The following is a 23,241-nucleotide window of genomic DNA, read 5'->3' as shown; positions in this document are numbered from 1 at the left end:
TTAGCAAATCTACTTAAAAAAAAAAAAAAATTGATGAAATTTTGACTTACATACATGGTTTTTGCTAGAAAATTTATAATAATAGACTTTCATAAAAAAATTATAAACATTAAAAAAAAATGACAGGGAAATAGCTAAAGGATGCTAAAATATCTTTTTCCTATTTATATTTTCGCCACTGAACTTTTTATAAATGTACTTGCAAAAGCTTAAAAGCTCCAAATTGATTATTGCGAATGCGGATGTCAAAATTGCGAATGCGAATATTCGCAACAACTCAGATATATACGTACACAAATGTATGGAATTATTTACATATTCTCAAATGCAAATATGTGGGTGTATGTGTGCCGCCAGCCGCTGCTGCTCTCTTTTATATATATATATATCGTACATATGTACATACTAGGGTTGTTGGGAATATTGTTACGAAATAAAAGTGCTTTCCGGATAATAAACAAACCGGTTATCCAAATGAAACAAGTTTGGTATCAAATGAAAGAGGACTTAAATAGCTTTTAAACTAAAATGCTTAAACGAGAAAAGCCACCTATTAAAAATATTTCAATAAAAAATTTTAATTAATTACCATATAACAAACCTTGTGTCAGGTAAATGAATTTCTGTGGTATTAAATTACAAAAAAAAAATATAAATGGAGGTCCTTCGTTATTTTTGTTTAAAATCTAGCTCAGTCCTCTTTCATATGATACCAAATTTGTTTAATTTGGTCAGGCGGTTTGTTTATTATCCGGAAAGGACTTTTATTTCGGAATAATATTCGCAACAACCCTGGTACATATGTATGTACACATTTGCGCTATCACACATTTATATACATATGTAAATTTTAGGTAACCACTGGTCAGTGGTCGATGGAAGGGAATGAAGACTGCTGGCTGGCTGGCTGGCTGGCAATACTCCTCCAAGGTAGGTCCTGGCGCTGGCTGCATTGCATAAATACTAGAGCGACTTTTAGAGGGATTTTCGAAAAATCCTTATTTGAATACAACTAAAGAAAAAAATAAAAAAAAAGAATTGTGTTCGAACAACCAGCATTTTTTGTTGTTGTTCATTGAGGCGGGTGACTAGCAGATCTGTACTTCTGGCCAGTGCCAGCGTGGGCAAACAAACAAAGTGCGGCGGCTTTTGTAGTTTAGTTTAGTTAAGACTCCAACCAGGCAGCTGCACTGCTGCTGCTGCATCACACAGTTAGTGGTGGGCGTGTACGTGGTTGCTCCAAATGTGGCCACGGCTTTGCTCCTCTTCTCTGCGCCACCTTCACCAGCCAAAGTACTCTCTTTCAGCTGCCACGTGCTTGTGTGCGTGTGGGCGTGTATGTTGGCACACATGCTAACGCATAAATTTTAATTCAAATGCCTTTGGTCAACAGCGTCTAACTGCTAACTAACTGAGCGTTCGTCCAGAAAAGCTTTGGCGTCTGCGATGGCTTTTAGCTCGCCTGTGACGAAATATGAAATCTCTACGCAAATGTGGTCGAGTTAGTTGGTTAATTTAATGTTTGTGTTGGTTGTTGAGTCTTTAGAGAAATGCACTTGAATTTTCGCCAACATTTTTCGGTCGAAGTGGTTACTTTTCGAGTTACAATTATAGCTGGCTGGCGTTAGCCGATTTATTTTCACAAATAAAATTTTTAGATAATAGCAGCGCATAATTAAATTTTTTATATGTAAAGAAAATTGTATAATTCAGTGCTTGAATTATTTAAAGGAAATAAATACAAACATACAGTGGGGAGCACTAATGAGTACATGGTGATTTTTGTTAATTATTTGTTAAATATTTTTGTGTTACTTTTTTATAAAAATAAGGTTCATAGTTTAACCAAAACCAAGTGAAATAAACTTTCAAACTTTATATAGAGAAGAATTTTACAAATTTGCATTGAAATTTCGAGCTTTTCAGTCTTTTTAAGTTTTAAGCGGCTGCAAAATCGCGTTGCTTTTTAATATTTTTTCTTCTGACGACTTTCTTCCATGCAAGCATGAATTTCTTATGGAAGAAAATGCGCAAGACCGTTTGAAAAGAAAATTAAAAAAAAAATCAATGCCAGTTTTTATAAATTACACTTATTTTATGAAAAAAAAACCGCAAGAGCCGCCACAGTGGTTCGGATCGCAAATCTAGCTGGACGAAACTATTTAAAGAAATACTCGTTGATGGATCTTTACACCACTTCTTACCTAGGGGATTTTTGGGTCGCTGATTACGAATCTGGCGTCACTTGTCAAAAATTCAAAATGGCGGATCCAATATGGCGGACGAAATTTAAAAAAATCGGTAGATTTCTATGTAACTGGGTATCTGGGGGTTTTCTGGGTTGCTGATTACGAATTTAAAGTAATTTACTTTATTTACTTTATTTACTTCGGAACGAACATTTTGATCTTTTTTGATATTTTGATATTTCTTTCAATTTACTAATCATATAATCACGGACACCTTGTTGTGTTTTAGTTAGAAGTTTCAGCAACACTTCTCAAAATGTCAAACAACTCACGTCTTAAGATTTTATTTACCATGACCAAAATTTAAGATCACAGCAAGAAACACAAATAAATTTCAGAAAAACCNATCACGGACACCTTGTTGTGTTTTAGTTAGAAGTTTCAGCAACACTTCTCAAAATGTCAAACAACTCACGTCTTAAGATTTTATTTACCATGACCAAAATTTAAGATCACAGCAAGAAACACAAATAAATTTCAGAAAAACCTTTATAACAGCGCTTAAAGATTTGCATGCCTGTTGTATAATTTTGTAATTTCAGAAAGCAGAAAATTCGCGAGTTACTATTTTTTGTTAACTCTTACATAACCAAAGTTTTTATAACTCCAAGTATTTTTCTGTTTTAACACACAACCCCTAACCCCCCCTCTCCCCCGTGGATCCGCCACTGATCTTATATTTATATACTGATACATTCCTGTTAATAATTACTTTTGAATTTTGAGATTTGACAAACCGTCACTAAAATGTAAATATCTAAGCCAATTGGTTAGACTTGGTTATCGAGCTTACCCTCTGCATTTACGAAGGTGTAAAGAATAATATGATAGTGGTTTTATAACGGCCTTCGGCGGCCTTTACTTTTCCTACTCTTTAATTTATTTTTTTAATGAATAAAAACGACGATTTTTCAGAATAAATTTTCTTATACCAATGTGGACATAAATTTCGTTATGACCTCTGAATCTATAGCGGAATAAGTGTAATTTTTTGTTTATAAAGACAATTTGCAATTGTGCAAATATTTGTGACTGCAATTAGCAATCTTTTAAGTTAAATTTCAGCTTTTAAAATTGAGTTCTCAAATAGGCGGCGTTGACTTACCTTTTTTTTGTTTGTTTTCATATGTTAATGCTTTAATAAATGCAATTTCTATTTGAATGTATTGTCAGGAATCTATTCCAAGTACCATTAAGTATTTTAAAAACAAACAAAAAAATTGACTTTCGTCCAGCTAGATCTGCTATCCGGACCACTGTGAGCCGTTATTAGAAAGAATATTAAAAATCAACCCAATTTTGCAGCGAACTAGCGCTTTATTATATTAAAATTTAATGGGCTACAAAACCACATACTCAAAAAGTTATAAAAAATCAGATTAAGATGCTCAAAACTTTAATGAAAATTTTTTAAATTTTTCTTTGCTCTATATTAAGTTTGATTTATGTTGAGCCCTAACCGCCAAAAAGACTTAAGCAATTTTTTTAATCAAAATTTTCCTTTTGGTGCAGAATATGCCAATGATGCATTTTCGCATTAAAAATAAAAGTTAAAAAAAAAATTTCGCCTACATCTTTTTAGCGGTGCTGGATATGGTTTTGGCCAAAGCATGGACCATATATTTATGAAAAAATAACAACAAAATTTTAACTTTGAAAACCTCGCGAATATTTGACAAAAATCAACATGTGCTCATCACTGCTCCCCACTGTGTGTATGTACATGCACATCTATGTACTCTGTATGATTCTTTTTGATTTTATATCCGCTTTTAATTAAAAAATCTGTTTGATTTGTGATTCGATTCCTCGAAGAAATAAAATATAAAATTTATTTCTGATTTAATTTGTGGGACACATAAAAAAATTTTATTTGTGGTTTGATTTGTCGGAAACACAAAAAAAAATATATATTTGTGATATGATTTGCATTGGGAAAAAAATTCGAAAATTGTGCTTGGAGAGTCACGGACCAACTTTTTTTTCTGGAAGAATCAAGCCACTAACAAATTTTATTTTTATTTAAGCACAAAAAATTTAATCGTGATGTGATTCTTGAAACGAATAATAAATTATTATTTAGGATTCGATATTATTTTCAATTAAAAAATCAGTTTGATTTTTTCTTTTGTGATTTGACTAATTCAAAATCACCCAAGCCAGCTAGTTGCACGTGAAAACAATTGCCTTTTCGCTTCCGTACTTACCTTTATATTGTGTTCGGCTAGAACGGTATAGGTTTCTTGTAGTTCATGGATCCGTTGTTCGTAGGTCAGTGTTTTTGTTTGAATTGTCGAGATTGTTTGCATGACTAATTTAAAGTCAGCTAGCTCTTTAGTTGTCTTATCCAAATTAAAACGGAGTTCCTGAAATTAGAACGAGACATTTATAAGTCTGTTTAGTCAGCATGGATGTTTTTTTCTTTTTAGTAAAAGTCCACGCAAGTCCCTGAGTTATGATATTGAGGTACCCATACAAAGCTAAGTGACTAAAGTACCAGTACTTGTAGAGCACTTCGGATGCAGGAAGACTAGGTTTCTGCGTCGTTTGAGTTGTCGTTTATGAAATTCGGTTCTGTGGTACCGGACCTATAAGCTGTTAAGGTCGACACCTCCGCAAACACATAACCGTGGTACCCGTGTGTCCACGACTTCCAGAGTTTACACGAATTAGCAACTGAACACCTATGCGGAAGCGAGCTAAGCTGAGAAATCACACCTCCGTAATGGCTTGGGCGGTGGGCTTTGGACCCAGCCTCTTCTTTTCTGTCGACCATGTCAGACGTATAAGAGACTACAAGTGAGACCCCGTCTCCGACATTTTGCGATTTAAAACAAACATACAAGTCTTCTGAATGCTGCGGATACCAGAATTCTTAGACGTGAAGATAATTCCAGAATATTCGAGAGCAGGCTAAACATTATGGAGCAGTTATGAAAAAATAAATACTTTTTTTCGTCATTACTTAAATATTTTATGGTGATTTTAGAAAACAGCGTACAAATTCTAGTTCATAATCCTCCATAAGCAATCCTCTAGTTAGTCTATTCTCTTATCCAAGCAAAAGAATTCAACGAACCCATAATTTGTGCACTAGAAGGACCCTCCAGCTTTATGCTCGGAATATTTAGGCACTTACTTGAAACTTGCCTACATCTCATTATAAACTTTTTTTTTTAATAAGTATGTACATATACATATTTTGACTTCGGGATTTTAGTTGCTGGCCTTTATGTCGGCCAGTGTCATTACTTGCAGCTGTATTTATGCCCGCCACTTCTTACCAGCCAGGCTCAGTTACTTACTTTGAATTCATTTCGCAAATTTATAATATTTTCCGAGGCTTTCTTCGCCAGCAGCTCGCCAAGTGTGGCCCGCCATTGTTGCGCATGCTGGCATATGCTGTCTATCAATTTCTTCAAATTAATTTGTATGCTTTTGATATTCCAATAGGGCGGCATCAATTGCAACTCCTCAATAATATTGGCGAAAAATGTAAATTTCTCATCGAGTGTCACAAGTGGCATGCCACGATTAATAAATTTCTCAGCAATGGCGCGTTTGTCGAAAGCCCACAAGTAGAAATATTGCTTGAATCTGCATGCAAGAGCAAAGGAAACGTAGAGAATGAGTTGGCTTCGAATTCGAGTGGAAATTTAAATTGCGAATTTCACTTACTTGGAAATAACGGCCTTGCATTCGTACACCAAAGCGTTGGCGACCTCCTGGACGCGTACGATCAAATGGCTGATATCGCGTACCTTTTACGATAGCATTTTTGTGAGTGAGTATGTAAAATTTACTTAATAGCTTACCTTGATGACATCCTCGTAGAAGGTGAAGATGTACTTGTCGCCATATTCGTCGTTGATGGGCGCGCATGGCAAGCAAGTGCCATCCATCCAGCGTGTGTAGATGTGGATCCTTTAGGATAACAAACGACTTTTTTTCAAAAGTACTGAAAATGAAAACTTTAACGCTAACTTACCTCTCTAAATAATCTTTTGCCGATTGCAGCATTATGTTCTGCATCTCCGAAGCTGTCGGCTCCAGCACTATTTCGGACATCATCATGACTGCGTTTACTTCGAACATGGGCACATCGCCTAACAGGCGCTCTATGTAGCATTTAAGATTACGGTACGTGTTGCTAAAACACGAAGAAGAAATGCATTGTTAATAAAAAAGTGTGCAGCAGCAGCTTCAATATTCACGCCAAATTGACTCACTCCAAAATGCACTGATAGGTCATCTCTTCCCAATATGTGTAGTAACCGCGCATCTTCTCCGAGCGTCCAGTGAAAGTGCCCAACACCAGACTCTCCAACTTGACCAGCACTGGACCAATAGAGTCGTATAGCTTCTTCATATGTGCACACTTTTCATTGCGCGATTGTTCCAACTTCTCAACGTAACCCTGAAAATGATACATATCCTTGCCGCATTCACTCTCCTGTTGTGTTAGTTCGGCTTCCTCCTCTTTCAGGTGTATTATTTTCACTGCTGAAGCTGGCCGATAGCTTTGCCTATCAGTTTGACCATTAATTGTTGTTTCATTTGGTTCACAATGAAATTGTACATCTGACGCTCTGGGTAAACGATCTATACCAGTGCGATCGTGTATATCAAAGAGATTGAATTGTTTAATGCGATCGATGCGGCCTTTTATATCCAGACGTATAAAATTAATTTGCGATACAATTGAGGTAAGTTTGCGTATCAATGTGTTGACAGAATCGCAATATTTTAAAATATTAAATGATTGCCAGGTATAACGGCCGATGCCGGTTTGTATGACGATTTCGGTCTCGTATAGGTGGTCGCGCAGGAAATTAACCTAAACGAAAATACATTAGGGTATAAGGTAAGACAATAGGAATATAATACAAATTAAAACTTAAGAAAAAATGCTTTTGATTGAAAACATTTTTTCATACTTTCTGGAAAAGACAAGAGCTCCATAGTTCCAGAGGACTTAACGCTCTCAAAGATATGTTCGTAACTAGGCATATCTGTATGTTACTCTCAGAAACAACTGGACTGAGAATCTGATCTCCCACTTGGGGGTCATTTCAAAGCCTTAAATGTCAAATCATAAGCTCATACAGTTCTTCCTAAAAGCATCTAATAATTGAGGCACACACAGTAGGAATAATAGGAACTTAGCGAAAAGGGTAAAGCAATAGGTGCAGTTAGATGCAAATGTCGGTAGCCTAAACAATATACAAGGGCCAGGAAAGCAACTCGTGGTGGAACTTCGATTTCTCAGTTTGCCGGAAAGAGGTGAAAAAAAAATCTTTAGACTCTTAGGACTCCAGAAAGAACTCATTTTTCTAATCCCGGCGCTAACCAATGCCATTCGGAAGAGCTTGGCACTGTCATATACTCTACAAGCGTGGAGTTGAGCCTACGTTAGAATTAAATATAACAAGGTCTAATGTTTCATTGCTGGCTGAAGGCCCACATGAACACTCTGGGGATTATTGCAGGCGACTCCTGTCATTACTGCGCCATGGCAGCAGAAACCACATTGCATTTCATTTTAGAGATCGATATGGTTTCGTGAAGAAGACTAGCACATTTGAGAGGGTTGAGGGATGCATCCCTCGACAATGATTGTTTTTATTAGAACACCAGAGCTGGGCGAGGTTTTGTGATGAGCTCTGTGGGCACGATAGATCCAAGGCCGCAGTGTACATTCTCCATAAAATCTTTTCTATTATATTTTGCCGACCCCCATCGAGATAGGGGCCACATAAAACAATACGGGCTTAACTAAGGTTTCATAGAGCTAATTAATTACTTTGGGCGAGAGACCTTAGAGTATACACACATACCAGTATTTATGTAAACATGTCAGGCTTTCTATCTTACACTTACCTCGGATAACACTAGTCCATCTATAATGGCATTGTATCTAGCGATGATATTTTCTACAGCCTCAAAATCGTTGAAGAGCATCTCTTTTTTCATAATGGCAGTGCGTAACACGTTTGGTAGTAAATAGCCGAAATGTTCAAATTGCTGGCCTTCGAACATGACCTCAAATATTTCTGTAATTAAACAAAAAGTTTTATTAACTAATTGCAAAGGCAGTATCGATATAATTTGCGATAATTGTGTATCAATATATTTACTTCTTCTTCTTCATTGGCGCTGTAACCGCCTAAGCGATTTTGGCCGAGTCCAAATTTCTCTCAATATATTTACATATAACAAAATATATCGATAACATAATCTGCTAATCTGTGAGTTGTTCCATTAGTACTCTTATCATATATCTAACGATATTAATTAATAAAGAATAAATTAGTTATCTACTTTGAGTTCAGAGCTAATAATGCTCGAAGCACCTCTAATACAAAATTGATGTATTATCAGATTATAAGCCCATTCGACTGCAATGAAATGAAGTGCCCAAGTCTGTTCCAAAATGAGTTAGGTTGAGGTGGTTTCCTCTTGATAAGGGGCTCACTTAGACCGTAAGCATTGATCCTTTGTGATGCCACTGCGAATGGTAACTGCTAGCTTAAGGCACAAATTGCTGCTTTCAAGGAGCGAAGTTTCGCAGCGAGAAGAGGTTAGTCCAGCAAAGCAGCTTTGTGCCGGCTAGAAAGTCCGATCCCAGTTGCATATACGCAGTCTAAAAATAGCTGGTCAGCCTAAGACGAAGAGCAAGTATTATGATGATTCCACCTCATTTTCCTCGAGAGAATCCCGATCGAACAGTGATTTGTCAATATACTCATTAGAATTGAGAGAAACGGCGTTTTGAATATAAAGAGAGAGGGGTGCTCAACAGATTTAAGTTACTGAGTCAAACGACAAAAACTTCAGTACCAACTAAAACAATATCGTTCTGGGAATCGCAAAAATATTTCAACTCCAAACTAGCAAGCATGCTGCTGCAAGCCGACGCTTGTTTTGCTGTGTCTGTTGTGTGGCATATTCCCACTATTTCTTTTTTTGTTGATACTGACCCGAAGGTAGCATTTATGGCCAGTATCTCAGCCGCTAAGTAATACTCTGACGTGACCGAAAGAGAATCTCGGCGTTCCCCTATTAGTTTCGAGCATACCATTAGTGAGACCAGCAGTGGAATTCTTGGAATTCTGACAATCGCTACGCTACATTTCCCACGCTAAAATTATCTAAATTAAAAGCCGTGGGGTCTAAAAGTACGCAATATGGAAAAGTAGCAGAAGCAAAGTGTAATAAGGCAAATCTGGCAGTATGACGAGCATGTATCTAAACACCGCATGAGTGCCTACCCTATTCTGGGTAGAAATGAGATATCCAAAATAAGTGAGAGCTTTTTCACAAATTTAGGTAGTAGCTAGTCCATACTCACATCACTAGTTTCATATTGTGGTTGTTCACACTAGCCTGGTTATCAGGTTATTTGGTTTAAAATTATTATTCTGTTGTGTTTTTTATGGTTGTAAATTGAAAATATAAACACATGACCAGACAACCTTATAATTATTTCTTAAAGGGCAATTAATTTCCTTACTTTTTATTTTATTATTTATTATTTCAACTTACAAGGCGATTCTGCCAACTGTATCTCAACTCGCCACAGTCTTTCGTAAAACAATTGTCAAAGAGGTCTTAGACTTATGCTGTTCACCTTTTAGCAATAAGTTTTTTAAAAAGTAAATTAAATTAACAAAATAAACATATTTTCATTTTTTAAAGCAAAAATAAATAAAAATATTTTTAAAAATTTAATTGAATTAAAAAATATATATATTTTTTTCTTTTTAAAACAATAAAACCTAAAAATTAAATGTAAAAAAAAACATAAAATAATAGTCAAAATACAATCTTACAATAAAAAAAATGAATAAAAAAATAAACAAATTAAATAAAAAAAAAGAAATTCTAATATACAAATGCCTGCTCTCAAAATAAATTTTCACCATGAGTGGTGAATGAGACAGCTTTTTTCTACGACTTTTTTGCAAGAATAACAAAAGTCTTTCGAACTATATTGCCACCTGTCTTACGAAAGACCTTTTACCATCTTAGCTAGAAATTCTCTGTTAAACACACTCCAAGTTTATGTACAACACAGCGTATGCGTAACCTTTCGATCAAAACGAGTACCACCACCATCATTCGCAAAATCAACCTTACCTCTCGTTAGATTCACACAAAATTGCATTTCGAATTCAATTAGAATACGATCACCAACTAGTTCACGCCAAGTAGGTAAGCCATCCTGTTGTTCGGCGCGTACAAGCACTGGAAGGAAAAGAAAATTGAAATAGTAGCAAAAGGAATTTCCTAAATATATTTTAGTATGTTAAATATGCACGCACATACATAGATATATGTATATCTACATTTTTCACTTAAGCAAAGTGAAATATAATGTTCGCTAATATGCGCTAACAAAATTACATACACAAAAGCACAGTGCTTAATGCTCCCTATAAAATCAGTGAAGCGTTTATGCTGTAATAAGTGCGTTCAGATTTTCTATATTTAAGTATATATATGTATGTATGTATACGCTTTGAACTCGGCGCCAGTGTCAAATTTGCTCTTCAAATAATATCGAATTAATGCTTTTATATATGCATACAAATAGTAGATACATACATACATACATATATATCGGATATTCAATATGCCATGCTGAGTAGAGTTATTAGTTGAATTCAAAGCGGGTGCGGGTGCGGGTGCGGGTGGATGACTGCGAAGTGGCATCATCAAGATTTTACATTCAGCAACCTTTCATGCGATATTCATTTATGGTTTTTTTTTTTTGTCTTTACCCAAACATTTCTTTTAGCTCGTAAAAAATCAAATTATCGCACGAATAATCTTACAATTCAAATTTTAAAAGCCCCACTCATAGCAGCAATGCCAAATTGAATTCACGTTTAAGGACATTGCTTTTCTCAAGTATTGAATAACCAAGTTGCGTTGCTTTATTTTTCTGTCAGCACTTACTAAACTACGCAAATAAATGCTTTGCTTGAGTGAGTGGACGAGTGGTTGGTTCATTGGCTGATTTTAAATTTCACAGCTTGCTGTCGTGGAATAATTGAAGCGCAATTTTCATTAAACCTCATCATTGGAGCAATGTCCTCAAACGTTTCTACTTCCTTGTTGCCCGTCCGCAAGATCATCAGCGATGATTGCGGCTATTAAAGCGTAGCAAGAGCAGGATAATAGAATAAGAGGAAAGCAATGGATGTGCAATGGGGATTTGCGCGAGCGATTGGGGAACAATGGTGGTGGATTATTCATACGCCCTGTCGCACCGCGACTATGGTTAAGATACGGTTTATGCTGAATGTGCTTATGAGAGTCCATCAAAATGGCAGTTTCCTTTATATTTATGGCGCAGTTTTAATGCAAATTTGATTGAAATTAGCTGCTCTTGGAAGTAATGTCTTAGCATCGTACTCAATATCGAAGTTTATATTTCCGTAAATAAAATTTATAGCTTTCTTGCTTGTGAAAATTTCTAAATTACAGTTTAAAAATATCTATGTATTTATCTATGTGCTATTGTCGGTATAATAAGTTTATGCATGCATAACTATTATGTGACATCTATTAAATATTTGACAGAGGAAATCAATCTTTACATACAAAACAAACATGCATACTTACATTCGGAAATCTTTAGACAAAATTTATCTTTCTCGGTAAGATTTTTCTTCGCCTTAATTGCCTTGACAAACGCTTTGGCTTTCTGTACTTGTATGTTACTTTCGTATCGTCGATTAACTAGCCATTGTACAAGTGTGGCAAATACAGTAAATTTGGTTATCTTACGAACGAAGCCAGCTTCTGCGTGTCCCGTTTGCTGCGATGCGCCTTGTTCGCCTTCTTCAAGTTGCTGCATTGAACAGGTAAAATTTGTTGGTCAACAAGTAGTCACAAAATTAAGCTTCGTTATTTAAGAAGTATTTTAATGTAAATAAGGGAGTAGAAAACATAAATTGGCTTATAAATATACATACTTATTTTATTTGTATGTACATATTATATATTTGGTAGCGCTATAGGCCATTTAAAGATTGATGGTTTTTAAATGAATTGAATAAAAACATGAGAGTATATACAAGTCGTTGCAACTTATTAATTTACAAGAGGGGGAACTATCTTACATTTACAACAGCAGGCAGGGAGAAGTCCCTTGAACTAACACTGGATTTATCTGAGTTAGTAACTTTGATCTCGGATTGGAAGGTTCTTACCGAAAACTTCTTTTCACATCACGGCTACATTCAATACGTTTTAGGCGAAGCGCTTCCTCCAAGAAAATCCTACACGAATAATCTCGCAAGAAATCGTGCTGCCGTGAAATACTTGAGGGATGAGACAAGACATTGGACACATATTCAAAAATGGTGCCAAAAATTCGAATTTTTTCGTTTTTTGGAAATAGTGGGAGTAGAATTCTATTTTGGCACGCGCAAGGAAAATGATGAAGCTGGAAACCTCGTTACCGAGACTAAGGGACGATCTTTTGTAAGAGATATTTTGATTTCGGGATTTTTGGGATAAACATAAACAACGGACACAGAAAACAGCACCGCGACTAGACGGCATTTCTGTTACCTTATTTTTTTTCTGTAGCCTGCTTTAAATCTACTCGATAAAGCATTGAATCGAGGCAGATTGCTAGCTGCTAAAGAGCCGGGGTGTTCATCCCTCAACACATCGCTCTCAAACATATAATTTCTTGCTAAAGCTAGACAGTGGATAAACATTTACAAGGTTTGGAAGGGAAAATGGTTTAATCATTACATTTTCTAGGATAGCTCCCTTGCTGAGTACAGTAAAGTTCACTAAAATTATTTATTTACCAGAAAAATTTATATACATACTAGAGCTCTAGATACCCGGGTATCGAGCAATGCGAGTAGCTCGATACTCGCTCGAAACTCGTTCACTCATCTGCTCAAATGTTTGTTCAAAATTTTCACGTTTTTGAACAATTTCATAAACAAAAGAAAATTTGTAAATTGTTTTTGTCAGCAGCTTCTTTCTAACTCATGTTAAATAAATTATATGATTAAATAACAATGTAACAATCTTTGCATTATATATAAATAATTTGAAAAATTTAAAAAGTAGCTACCAAAAATGTCAATATAATAAAAAAAACATTGCTCAAATTTCTCGAAAAAACTCGAATGGCTCGAGCTCATGCTCGAAAATTTTCGAGTAATGAGCATTGAGCAAGTGCGCGAGTACTCGCTGCTCATATACCCGGGCTGTTTGAAAATGTGCGAATGTATGATGATGGAGCAATACTGGATTGTTTAATTTTTAGTTGTGTAACCTAAAATACACAGCCAGAAAACCACTCAATTCTATCTATTGTCTATTAATTGAGAGATTTGGAAAGAAAATATAATATTTCATCCGTTTTTCGGCTACTATTATCGATCCTTTTTCCGAAACGTTTCCCACTAAATTGTGCATAATAAACGTTATGCGTATGCATAAAAAGTACAAAAACTGTCTACATATCTCAGGTATATTTATTTTCTGGCTGGGTGGCTAAATAATATGTTGTATACACATATACATATGTACATAAATACATAATATTACCGTAAACGATTGATCTTACTTACTTTGCGCTTCGAGTGTAGAGTTTCCTGCGATTCTGAAATGTATTCAACTGTAATAATTAAAAAAAATTTTCGATTACAAGAGTAAGAACCCATATGACAGCCGCTTCGCAAAGCAGCATCGCAAAAAATATAGAAAAAAGTTCTTTCTTAACAGCGGTCGTCCCTCGGCAGGCAATGGCAAACTTCCGAGTGTATTTCTGCCATGAAAAACAGCTTCTCATAAAAAAATACAATCGCGGTTCGGAGTCGGCGTAAAACTGTAACTTCCCTTCGCTTTGTGTGACAACATCAAGGCGCACGCTACAAATCGAAGGAGAAGCTCGGCCAAACACTAACACATGTCTAAGCGCCAATCTATTATTATTATTAATTGCATTTCTGGCTAGTATTTTTCAGAACGAATGGATAAGGCTTGAGCCAAGAGCTTGTGTGAGCAAATCCAATTTTTGGCAGGCAATGTCAGTTACGCGGTTTTGCAGAATAACGAAATACGGTTTTGTACTTGATATGGTTATGGAAAAAAATCAAAAACTCAATAGATATTTACGGTTTGGTTATGGCAATGACGTTAGGTATATCACCGAAAATCATTTACAGAGCTTCCTATACGTTTGAGCAGCCCATATGGTTGCTATGGTATGGCACAACTAAAGAAATGTGGAAAATGATAAAGTTCTGAAGGGAAATTGTAAATACTATTCGATGTAACGATGCGTTACTCATACGCCATATCGTACATACATAGATGGCCATACTTGTACATCTCGTATGTAAATGGCGTATGAGCAACATTTTCATGAAAAAGCGTGATTTTTTTCCATTCGAAATGCCAACTTAAAATGAAAATATCGAGCCCTAACCGCCAAAATAACGTAATCGAATTTTCTTTATTTAAGTAAATTTGGAAAAACATGTCGGTTACGTTATTTTGGCAGTTAGGGCTCGATATCTTGGCAATTTCCATTTTCAAGTTTGAATTTTTTTTCATTCGCAGTGCAAACCTAAAACTACTACAAAAAATTGTTGATGTACTTTGCTTCGATACTCGGATAATCTCTGATTTGGAAGAATCTCTGATTTGGACTTTTATATTAAATGCTATAAACTTTTAGGAATTTCAACAAAGTTATTATGTTTCTAAAAATTCTTCTCTCTTCTTGTTAACAAAATAAATAACAATACAGAAGCATTTAGAATATATGCGCTCAAAAATATATTCTATGAATAATATCTACAAAATTTAGAGGTTTTGAGGTCAGAAAATCATCAAAAGTCGAAATCGACGTGATAAAATTAGGTCGTTGGGGGGTGGACAATTATCATGCTAACAACTGCGGTTTTAAATGAAGCTTTTTGTAAATTAAACACAACACTTACATAATTTAGGATTCTTAATTCGTATGCACAATATATTTTTCCGGAAGACAGCGTTAACCATGTAAGTTCCTTTTGCAGTGTACTTGTCGAACATATCCTTCTCGAACAGATACATTTTATTGACCAATTCAAAGTACTGCTTGAAAGCGCTCCGCTTGACATAACTGTTCTTTAGATTCGGTTCATCTGCCATCTAAAGCAGATTGAGAAAAAAAATGCAAAATGTCTGAGCACAAATAAAAGAAAAATGCGAGGCGAGTTATACAACGAATTAAGAGTGCAAGTAAACAAGACCTCAATGCAATAGAAATAAAATTAAAATACAATAGCAACAAAAAAAGAAATTTTAATTTCTTTGTACTTGGCAACGAAAACGGATATTAAAAAAAAATGCATACGAAGGACCAGCGCTGTGTGAACGCGGTGTAACAGTCAAGGAAAAATGGCCAAAATTGTAAATAAATAAAAGCGTAAAATATCAGAAGGCTTCCGAAGCAATTTGCAAAGTACAAAAGTACTACAACAAATACAAATTGTAGGCAATAAATTGCCGAAGCATTAAAGTGTATAAAATAAATGCAACAACAATGTAGCAATGTTGGCGCTGATGTGCAGGCTAGAAACGCACGGACAACGGAACACGTTGATATACATATATGAAGCAAAACATGTCTGCGTTAGCGCCAGCAGCTAGCAACCTGAAGAAGAAAAAAAAAACAAAAAAAAAATAAAAAAAAAACAAAAAAAGAGAGATTAAATACAAGTCAGTAAAATAAAATAAATACTATGGATGCAAGGAATTTTAAGTGGAATCAACAGCAGCGACTACTACATTGGCGAGTATTTGCGCCACATAACAACAGCAGCCAAAAATATAAACAACAAAGCGACGCCAGCGACTGAAATTGAAATTTCAATTAAACAAGAAATATCAACAACAGCGCCAAAATGCAAAATAAGAGAATTAAAGCAAAAATTTTTAGCGAATAAAAAATAAGTAAAAGCAAATGCAACAATAAACTGCATACACACACACATGCATATACAAATTTCATCTACCATACCACCAATACAAAGCATCTACTACTGTTGAACGCAAACAAAAAAAAAAAAAACTCCAGCTGCAACTGCACATTGCAACAGTAACAATAACAGCAGCACACAACAAACACAACCGACTATTATTCACACTGCATGTAAATGCCGCCGGACAATAATTGAACGTTTACCCTTTTGAATGCCAACACAGAGACTTTCAGTTTATTGGTCAACAGTCGCGCCCACTGAATACAGCCGATCCGGAATGGCTGGTGCTTACCGATTGGTGGATTTTTGCGATTTTTCTGTTAGCCAAGCAAAGGGAAGAAAAAGAAATTGAAAATTTGAGATAAATTCACATAAATATGTATGTTTGTATGTAGGTTAAATATGTATAATAACCAATTATTAAATAATCTGACCTGATATTAGAAATATTATACAATTAATAATAAGCGTATACTAATTGAAATTAAATAGTTGCGAAGCCAATGAAGTTTTCCATAGATTTTATAGGCGGAAAATACTTTTTTGTAGAAACGGTATACAATTTTTGAAAGTTAATATTTTGCGATCGGAAACCTCCCTTCCTAAAATAAGTAATACTCAATCTTTTATCTAAAGATTTTTTAATACTAGAGATTTTGGTTGGGTCCCTTCCATGCATTTTTTGAAGTTAACAACAAAATTAACTAACTAAATTCTTTGTTTTTTTTTGTGTATATATGCACCTACCGTATATGTGAATTCCACCGAGTTTATTTCCGTTTGGAAAAATCGCAAAATATTTTCATGTTTTGTCGATATGAATTCAGCGAGCTCCTTGCGTGTGTCTATTTCATTGATTGTCTTAATTAGCTCCAGACCCATATCGGATGAACGCAACGTATTTATGCTGCGTTCAATTACAGATTTTGCATCGGATTCAACGTTCTCCAGCCGGCGATTGAATGTCTCAAGTGTGTCCTCCCAATTTTCATAGTTGCCGGGTCTAAAAATATCGTAGTCCACATTGGATAACATATCGTCTAACAAGCGATAGACTTTCTTCATCAAATCATCTACAATTGACGGGTCTGTAATTAGTGCTTTTAGCCTGTGGCCGAAGAGATTTTCATATTGAATGAAAACGCGTCCGATGTAGGCAATATCCTGACTGATGTGACAAATGTGATCGACTTCGGAGAAGAGTGTCTGTCGATCGAATTCCCAACGTGAACCAACGCCGGAACTTTCGATATACGAACGGCTAGCGAGGTAAGCGGTCTTCCAGCAAAGCAACAAATTTGCACAATTGGTGGCCGTCTCGTAGGTATATTTGGCAGAGCGACTGAAACGGGAGAATAGCGGGAAGGAGATGAAAATGGGATGATTAGGAAGTGTGAAAATCAGGAAATGAGAAAATTCAAGCACTTCCAACAAGAATATAGAAACAGTTAAATTTCCCTCCACTACATCTTAAAAAAAAGCAATTTTCCGGCCAAGACTTTTCTATGCACTATTGCCACACTGTTAAGAGGCCATTGAAAAGTCGTAAGCAGAAACTGGAAATGAGAATAGACGAGCAAAATTAGAAAATAAAAAAATACAAAGCACATTCATATTTGTGTACATTTTAAAGAGGTGTTGGCTGCGCAAGAAGCATTTGCATGAGACATTGCACCGACACGGTAGCAGCAGCACCGAAATCGCATTTGCGTCAAGTATTTATTTGGGGGGGTAAATTTGTTTAACAGGAAGCCTGCACTGCCACTGCCATTGCAACCAGGTGGCAGTAAGCTGGTACTCAGTGCAGAAAAGAGCAAAAAGGAAACAGTAAACACAACACTTGCAATATCCGTCGTCGTGTGGCATCATCCTCTCTGTAAGCACTTGTCGTGCAAGTGCCGCATTTTCCTAGGTAAATCGACAGGAAAATCGCCATTGACAGTTGTCATGTGCAGTGTGCAATGCCCCTACGCTGCGCAGACAATCCAAGCCATCCGCGCTGCGGCAGCACATTGCGGATTTCTCGTGTAGTACTTGAACGCAAATTTAATTCTTTCGCTTCGTGAGCGCTGAACGGCTACTACGACAACTTACCTGAATATGTGCTCGAAGCAAACGATGCGCTTGACTTTCTGTATGAAGACGTTGGAAATTTGGCAGAGTAAAATCTGCATTTTGTCGTCGCGGCAATAGTAGCTGGACATAGTCCAGATGTGGCGCAGACCCACCATGACGTTGGGTATGAGTAAAGTTGTCATTTTGAAGCTCTCATAGTCACGAATTTTCTGCCAAAAAGGTGAAAAGAGAGAAAGAAAAGAAAGAAATCATTACACAATTAAATAAAAAAATTGAAAGTAAAATTATAAGAAATTGCTTTTTAACGGTAGAAAAGAGAGAACAGGTTAAGATAGGCCAACATGGCATAGGTTAAGATAGGATAAAATGTTATAGGCTAGGACAGGATACGATAGGACAGGATAGGGGGTGATGTGAAGGAACTAATAATATGGAAATGACATAAGAATAAGTGTAGGCATATAAATGTGTGTTTTCTGTGCTCTTAATACCTTTTTTTCTGGCCGAAACTAATCACGACTAAATAATTATATGGATCAAAATCGTGGGGGTAGAGAATTTATTTGCTGTAAAAGAAAATATTTTCACTTAATTATTAAATTTATTTTACACTGTTATGAATTGGATTAGGTCGTCGTCAATTTAGTTTATGACCGGGCAGAGCACATATTACTAAATTTATCGCGAAACGTACTGAATTGTCGATTAAAAAAGTCATTTCGGGAACGTTTTTAAAACATAAATAATACGTTAATATTTGTAGGAGTTTGTATAAATTACCGAAAAATCTTAAATTTAATTAAAACATAATATTCAAAGTGTATTTTATTTGCTCGCCACTGTCCTGGAACGTTCCCTAAATCACGATACCACCATTATCGTATTTTCTCCTTTTATTATAATTTTAAACCAAATATTTTTGAGTNGAACAATTCATCTCAAGAAATGGACCGGTAAGTTGGCCACCAAGATCATGCGATTTGACGCCTTTAGACTATTTTTTGTGGGGCTACGTCAAGTCTAAAGTCTACAGAAATAAGCCAGCAACTATTCCAGCTTTGGAAGACAACATTTCCGAAGAAATTCGGGCTATTCCGGCCGAAATGCTCGAAAAAGTTGCCCAAAATTGGACTTTCCGAATGGACCACCTAAGACGCAGCCGCGGTCAACATTTAAATGAAATTATCTTCAAAAAGTAAATGTCATGGACCAATCTAACGTTTCAAATAAAGAACCGATGCGATTTTGCAAATTTTATGCGTTTTTTTTTTAAAAAAAGGTATCAAGCTCTTAAAAAATCACCCGTTATGTGCAGCGACTATATATTTTGATATAAAGAAGAATATTCAACTTTAACCTAAACACCTTTATGAGAATGAGACATTTTCTTCCGGCAACTTTTTAATTAAAGTCAAAAAGCGAATATTTCGATTTGTTCAGCAAAAACATAGGCAACTAGTTAGTAGTTAATCAAATCAATTCACTTTGACAGGATTTTTGGCCGACCAAATTTCCTTTAATGGATAATGAAAGCGTTACCGAAGTTATTTATCGGCTATTCCGGATACAATAAAATTTAAGCTAAAATGAATTTAACTGAACCAAACCGATGTGTCGTTGACCGTCAATTATTTTAACCGACAAATGAGATAAAATTGTAAATTTAACAAAATTTGGACAAAAAACTATTTTCAACTGAAATGAGCTACCTCTATGATTTTGACATATATGCTTTAAAAAATATTTTGAGAAAAAAATATATATATTTTAACCCTTGACGACCAAAATTGCCTCAAATTTTCAACTTGAGTTTTATTAGAAAAGTTTGAATTCATTTTTTTTAACATTCGTATAGAAGAACGCAAAAATGCTATTCATTTATTTAGCGTAAATTTTTGAAATCATGCTCATTTCAATTTAAAGCCCGAGATGTCTGAATTTCTTAATTTGCCCACTGAAAAGTTAAAAGGAGCGATTTAAAAAAAAAAAAAAATCTAAACAGCCTTTTCTTTTCTATATTTATTGATTTCCCCACTCCAAATGTTAAATAGTTTCTTACTGACGCTATTAAAATAACCCCAGAAATTAGCGGTTTTTTCAGAAATCGCAACAAAAAATATGGTGGCATCAGTTCACAAGATATATAGGTACTTTTATTTTTTTAAAATTGGCGTCAATGTGAAATTGTTTGTTTGCTTAGATTTGCGAAAATGGCAGTGTTAGCCACTGTTCGATGGTTCAACGAGCGACCGTCCCGGAAGTGGACGAAAGCGCTCCTTCAACACATCCAATAACCGCAATATCATCAAAAAGCGACAAATAGCTGAAAAGGACCTAAGCCTACAGAAGCTCCCACAAAGCTCAGCTCCTTAAAATCCATAACTGAGGGGATCAAAAACTAAGTTATGTAAAAAAAGGACTTGGCACCTTTTCACCTTTAGTAGCGATATATTAAGATTACTTGTCAAGTACAAGCACCTGCATTCTACTATCTAACTCTTTTCTTACCTCCAAATAATCAGTGATGGTGGAAATATAGTCCGAGTTTTCTTTTGAAAGGTAGTAGTATTCCTGCAGGTCATCCATAAATACATCCCAACGTTTGATTATAGGTGAATTGGCATTTCTCAAGATATCTGCGTAAATTTTTAAATTACTTAAAAAAATATTCCCTCACCTTATTGGAAAGGCAATTCAGCTTACCTAGTACTGTCAGTACAAATTCAGATTTCAATTGTTCCAAGGCGGAATACAACTCAATTTCAGCATGATGCCAGATACGATAAGCGGCCATTGGCGTAAATTCGTCCAGTTGCTGAGGGAGAGACACAATTTTAGAAAAGATTTATATTCCTAAGCATCACATCATTCATTAAGTCTTCCCTGCCCTCTTCACTCACTGACTCACTTACCATTTCTTTGAGCGCTTTGATGCGCATTTCCACAAAATAAATCCAACCATGCACAATGTCTTCGAGTATGTCTTGTGAGTATGTCGGTATCAAATCGAGCTTTTTTACATCAACTTGTATCTTCACCTTTGACTCCTCGAATTCAACATCCTCCTGTCCTGGCGCTGTGTAACCAGTTGGTAAATCAAATGCGCGCATACTATGTTTTGTTGTCCATTCCACTTCGGCCTCGAACTCGCCCATTTCTTTGAGTAGATTTTGCTGATAAGGCGGCAACTTTTCCACAGTTGTTTCCTCCTCGAGGCGTTGGCGCTCGACAGCTGCGTTCGTCTCTTGCAATAGTTTCTCCCAGCGTTCGGTAATGGTTAATTTGGGTTTCTCAGGTTCCTCTGGTAATTAAAGTGAATAATTGAAATAAGCTATGCAGGTCCCAAAGGATGGACGCGTGAGTGAGTGGAAAAGCGGTTGGACAGCGGTTAACTAACTACGCCGTTTAAGTAATGCCGGAAGCGACAGCACATCAAACGAAATTGCATCGACCCATGTCAGCGGTTGCTAACAGCAGTGACGACAGGTTGACTTGTTGACATCGCGGCCCAAGTGAATTATGTATGCCGTGCCGCTACATGCCAGTAAGGTGAACAAGTACACTATATATATAAATACATACATACATACATAAGTATGTAGTTAGTGAGACTGGCGTAATTAGCCAACGCAGCTTTCACACCCACGAGCGGTCATTTATGTACGTTGCGACACCTACCCAATTGTTCAGAAGACGAAGACGAAACAACATCTTCTGCTTTCGCCTCTGGTTCTTCCTCTGCCTCCTGCTCATCCTCGTCCTCATCGTCAGCATCACCTTGACCGTCCTCTAGTTTCTTGCTTGGTCTTCTTTTTTGTGCTTGTTTTTTAAGTTTCTCCATTTTTCTGTGACGCCGGGCGCATATTAATGATGAGTATTTTCATTTTGTTTTTGTGGAGGATTTTGATGTCGAGATTGCGCGAAACAATTCAATAAAAATAATTATTGTCGCAACATTCAAATGGATGGTCGAAAAGGTTATGCTGTCACCACTAAAAGAGGTTTCGTAACGCTACTTTTACATTTACAAAACGAATGTGGAAAATAATAAAAAATATCACAAAATCGACAACGAAAAGAAGACACAACTGAGCCATTTATTTTGAAAGTGGCATAAGTCACTTCAGAGCTCTTGTGCTTAAATGATCGGTAACTTGTATCTGAAGGCGTCGGTTATTCGTTCAACTTCATCAACCAAAGGTAGAAGGTTTTGCCATTATTTTATGACGCTAGAGCGATTTGTAAATGCATTCGGTTACAAGTAGCCGGTCATTTAAGCACAGAAAGTAAGAAGTGACTTTCAAAATAAATGGCTCAACTAATGAAATGAAAAGTGAAAAGGATTTGTCTAATAAAATAAAAGGAGATGAGAATTAAGTTGAATGCTACAGATAAGCGGAATGCAACAAAAGGTGACAACAATCGACCATAAATGGGTTACGCGGTGTGAAAGGTGATTGGTGAAAAAAAGTCATCAACATTTTTGTTCAGCCCACCAAAGTGCGGTCCTCCGTACGGGGTGGGTGGGTTAAGGGACTTGAGTGTCTGCTTGTGAAATATTTAATCTTACACTTTGGTAATAAACGATATTATTTGATTTTGCACAAAACAGGGTTTGCTTGAAGTGAATTCATTAGGACTTCGGATATTAGCCTCTTTAATGGAACCAGGAGTATAGTAACCAACGAAGAAGAAAAAATGTTGGCCGAAGATAGTCCAGCATAATATTGTTTAAAATATGGATGGTCCTACCTACACTTTAACATCGCCTCCGAACTGAAGATGGTCTTCTTGTGAGAAACATTTTCATGAAAAAATGCAATCGGAGATTTCTGAAGGCCTGCCGAGAGGCGACCGCTATGAGGAAAGACGTTGGTATTATTTGGAGCTTGAGTCGAACCTTT

The 23,241-nt window shown here is 36.0% G+C and overlaps 1 protein-coding gene across 1 annotated transcript in view; it reads right to left on the bottom strand.

The window, feature by feature from the left end:
• The window catches only part of Dhc98D (Dynein heavy chain at 89D), a 154,703-nt gene extending 136,169 nt beyond the window's left edge, over nt 1-18,534 (bottom strand). Inside the window, exons 1-12 of the mRNA XM_017622557.1 lie at nt 18,356-18,534; nt 17,009-17,603; nt 16,465-16,578; nt 15,236-15,428; nt 10,389-10,496; nt 8,130-8,302; nt 6,479-7,086; nt 6,238-6,399; nt 6,065-6,173; nt 5,928-6,010; nt 5,555-5,846; nt 4,457-4,615 (exon numbers count right to left, since the gene is read on the bottom strand). Of these exons, the coding sequence (XP_017478046.1) occupies nt 4,457-4,615; nt 5,555-5,846; nt 5,928-6,010; nt 6,065-6,173; nt 6,238-6,399; nt 6,479-7,086; nt 8,130-8,302; nt 10,389-10,496; nt 15,236-15,428; nt 16,465-16,578; nt 17,009-17,603; nt 18,356-18,519 (2,760 nt within the window). The 5' untranslated portion in view covers nt 18,520-18,534. The remainder of the gene's footprint in view (nt 1-4,456; nt 4,616-5,554; nt 5,847-5,927; nt 6,011-6,064; nt 6,174-6,237; nt 6,400-6,478; nt 7,087-8,129; nt 8,303-10,388; nt 10,497-15,235; nt 15,429-16,464; nt 16,579-17,008; nt 17,604-18,355) is intronic.
• Between the last annotated feature and the right edge of the window lie 4,707 nt (nt 18,535-23,241).

Source organism: Rhagoletis zephyria, unplaced genomic scaffold (assembly GCF_001687245.7).
Source record: "Rhagoletis zephyria isolate East Lansing unplaced genomic scaffold, Rhagoletis_zephyria_1.1 Rzeph_scaffold_00048, whole genome shotgun sequence".
NCBI lineage: Eukaryota > Metazoa > Arthropoda > Insecta > Diptera > Tephritidae > Rhagoletis > Rhagoletis zephyria.
This window is presented reverse-complemented; position numbering and strand designations above follow the sequence as displayed.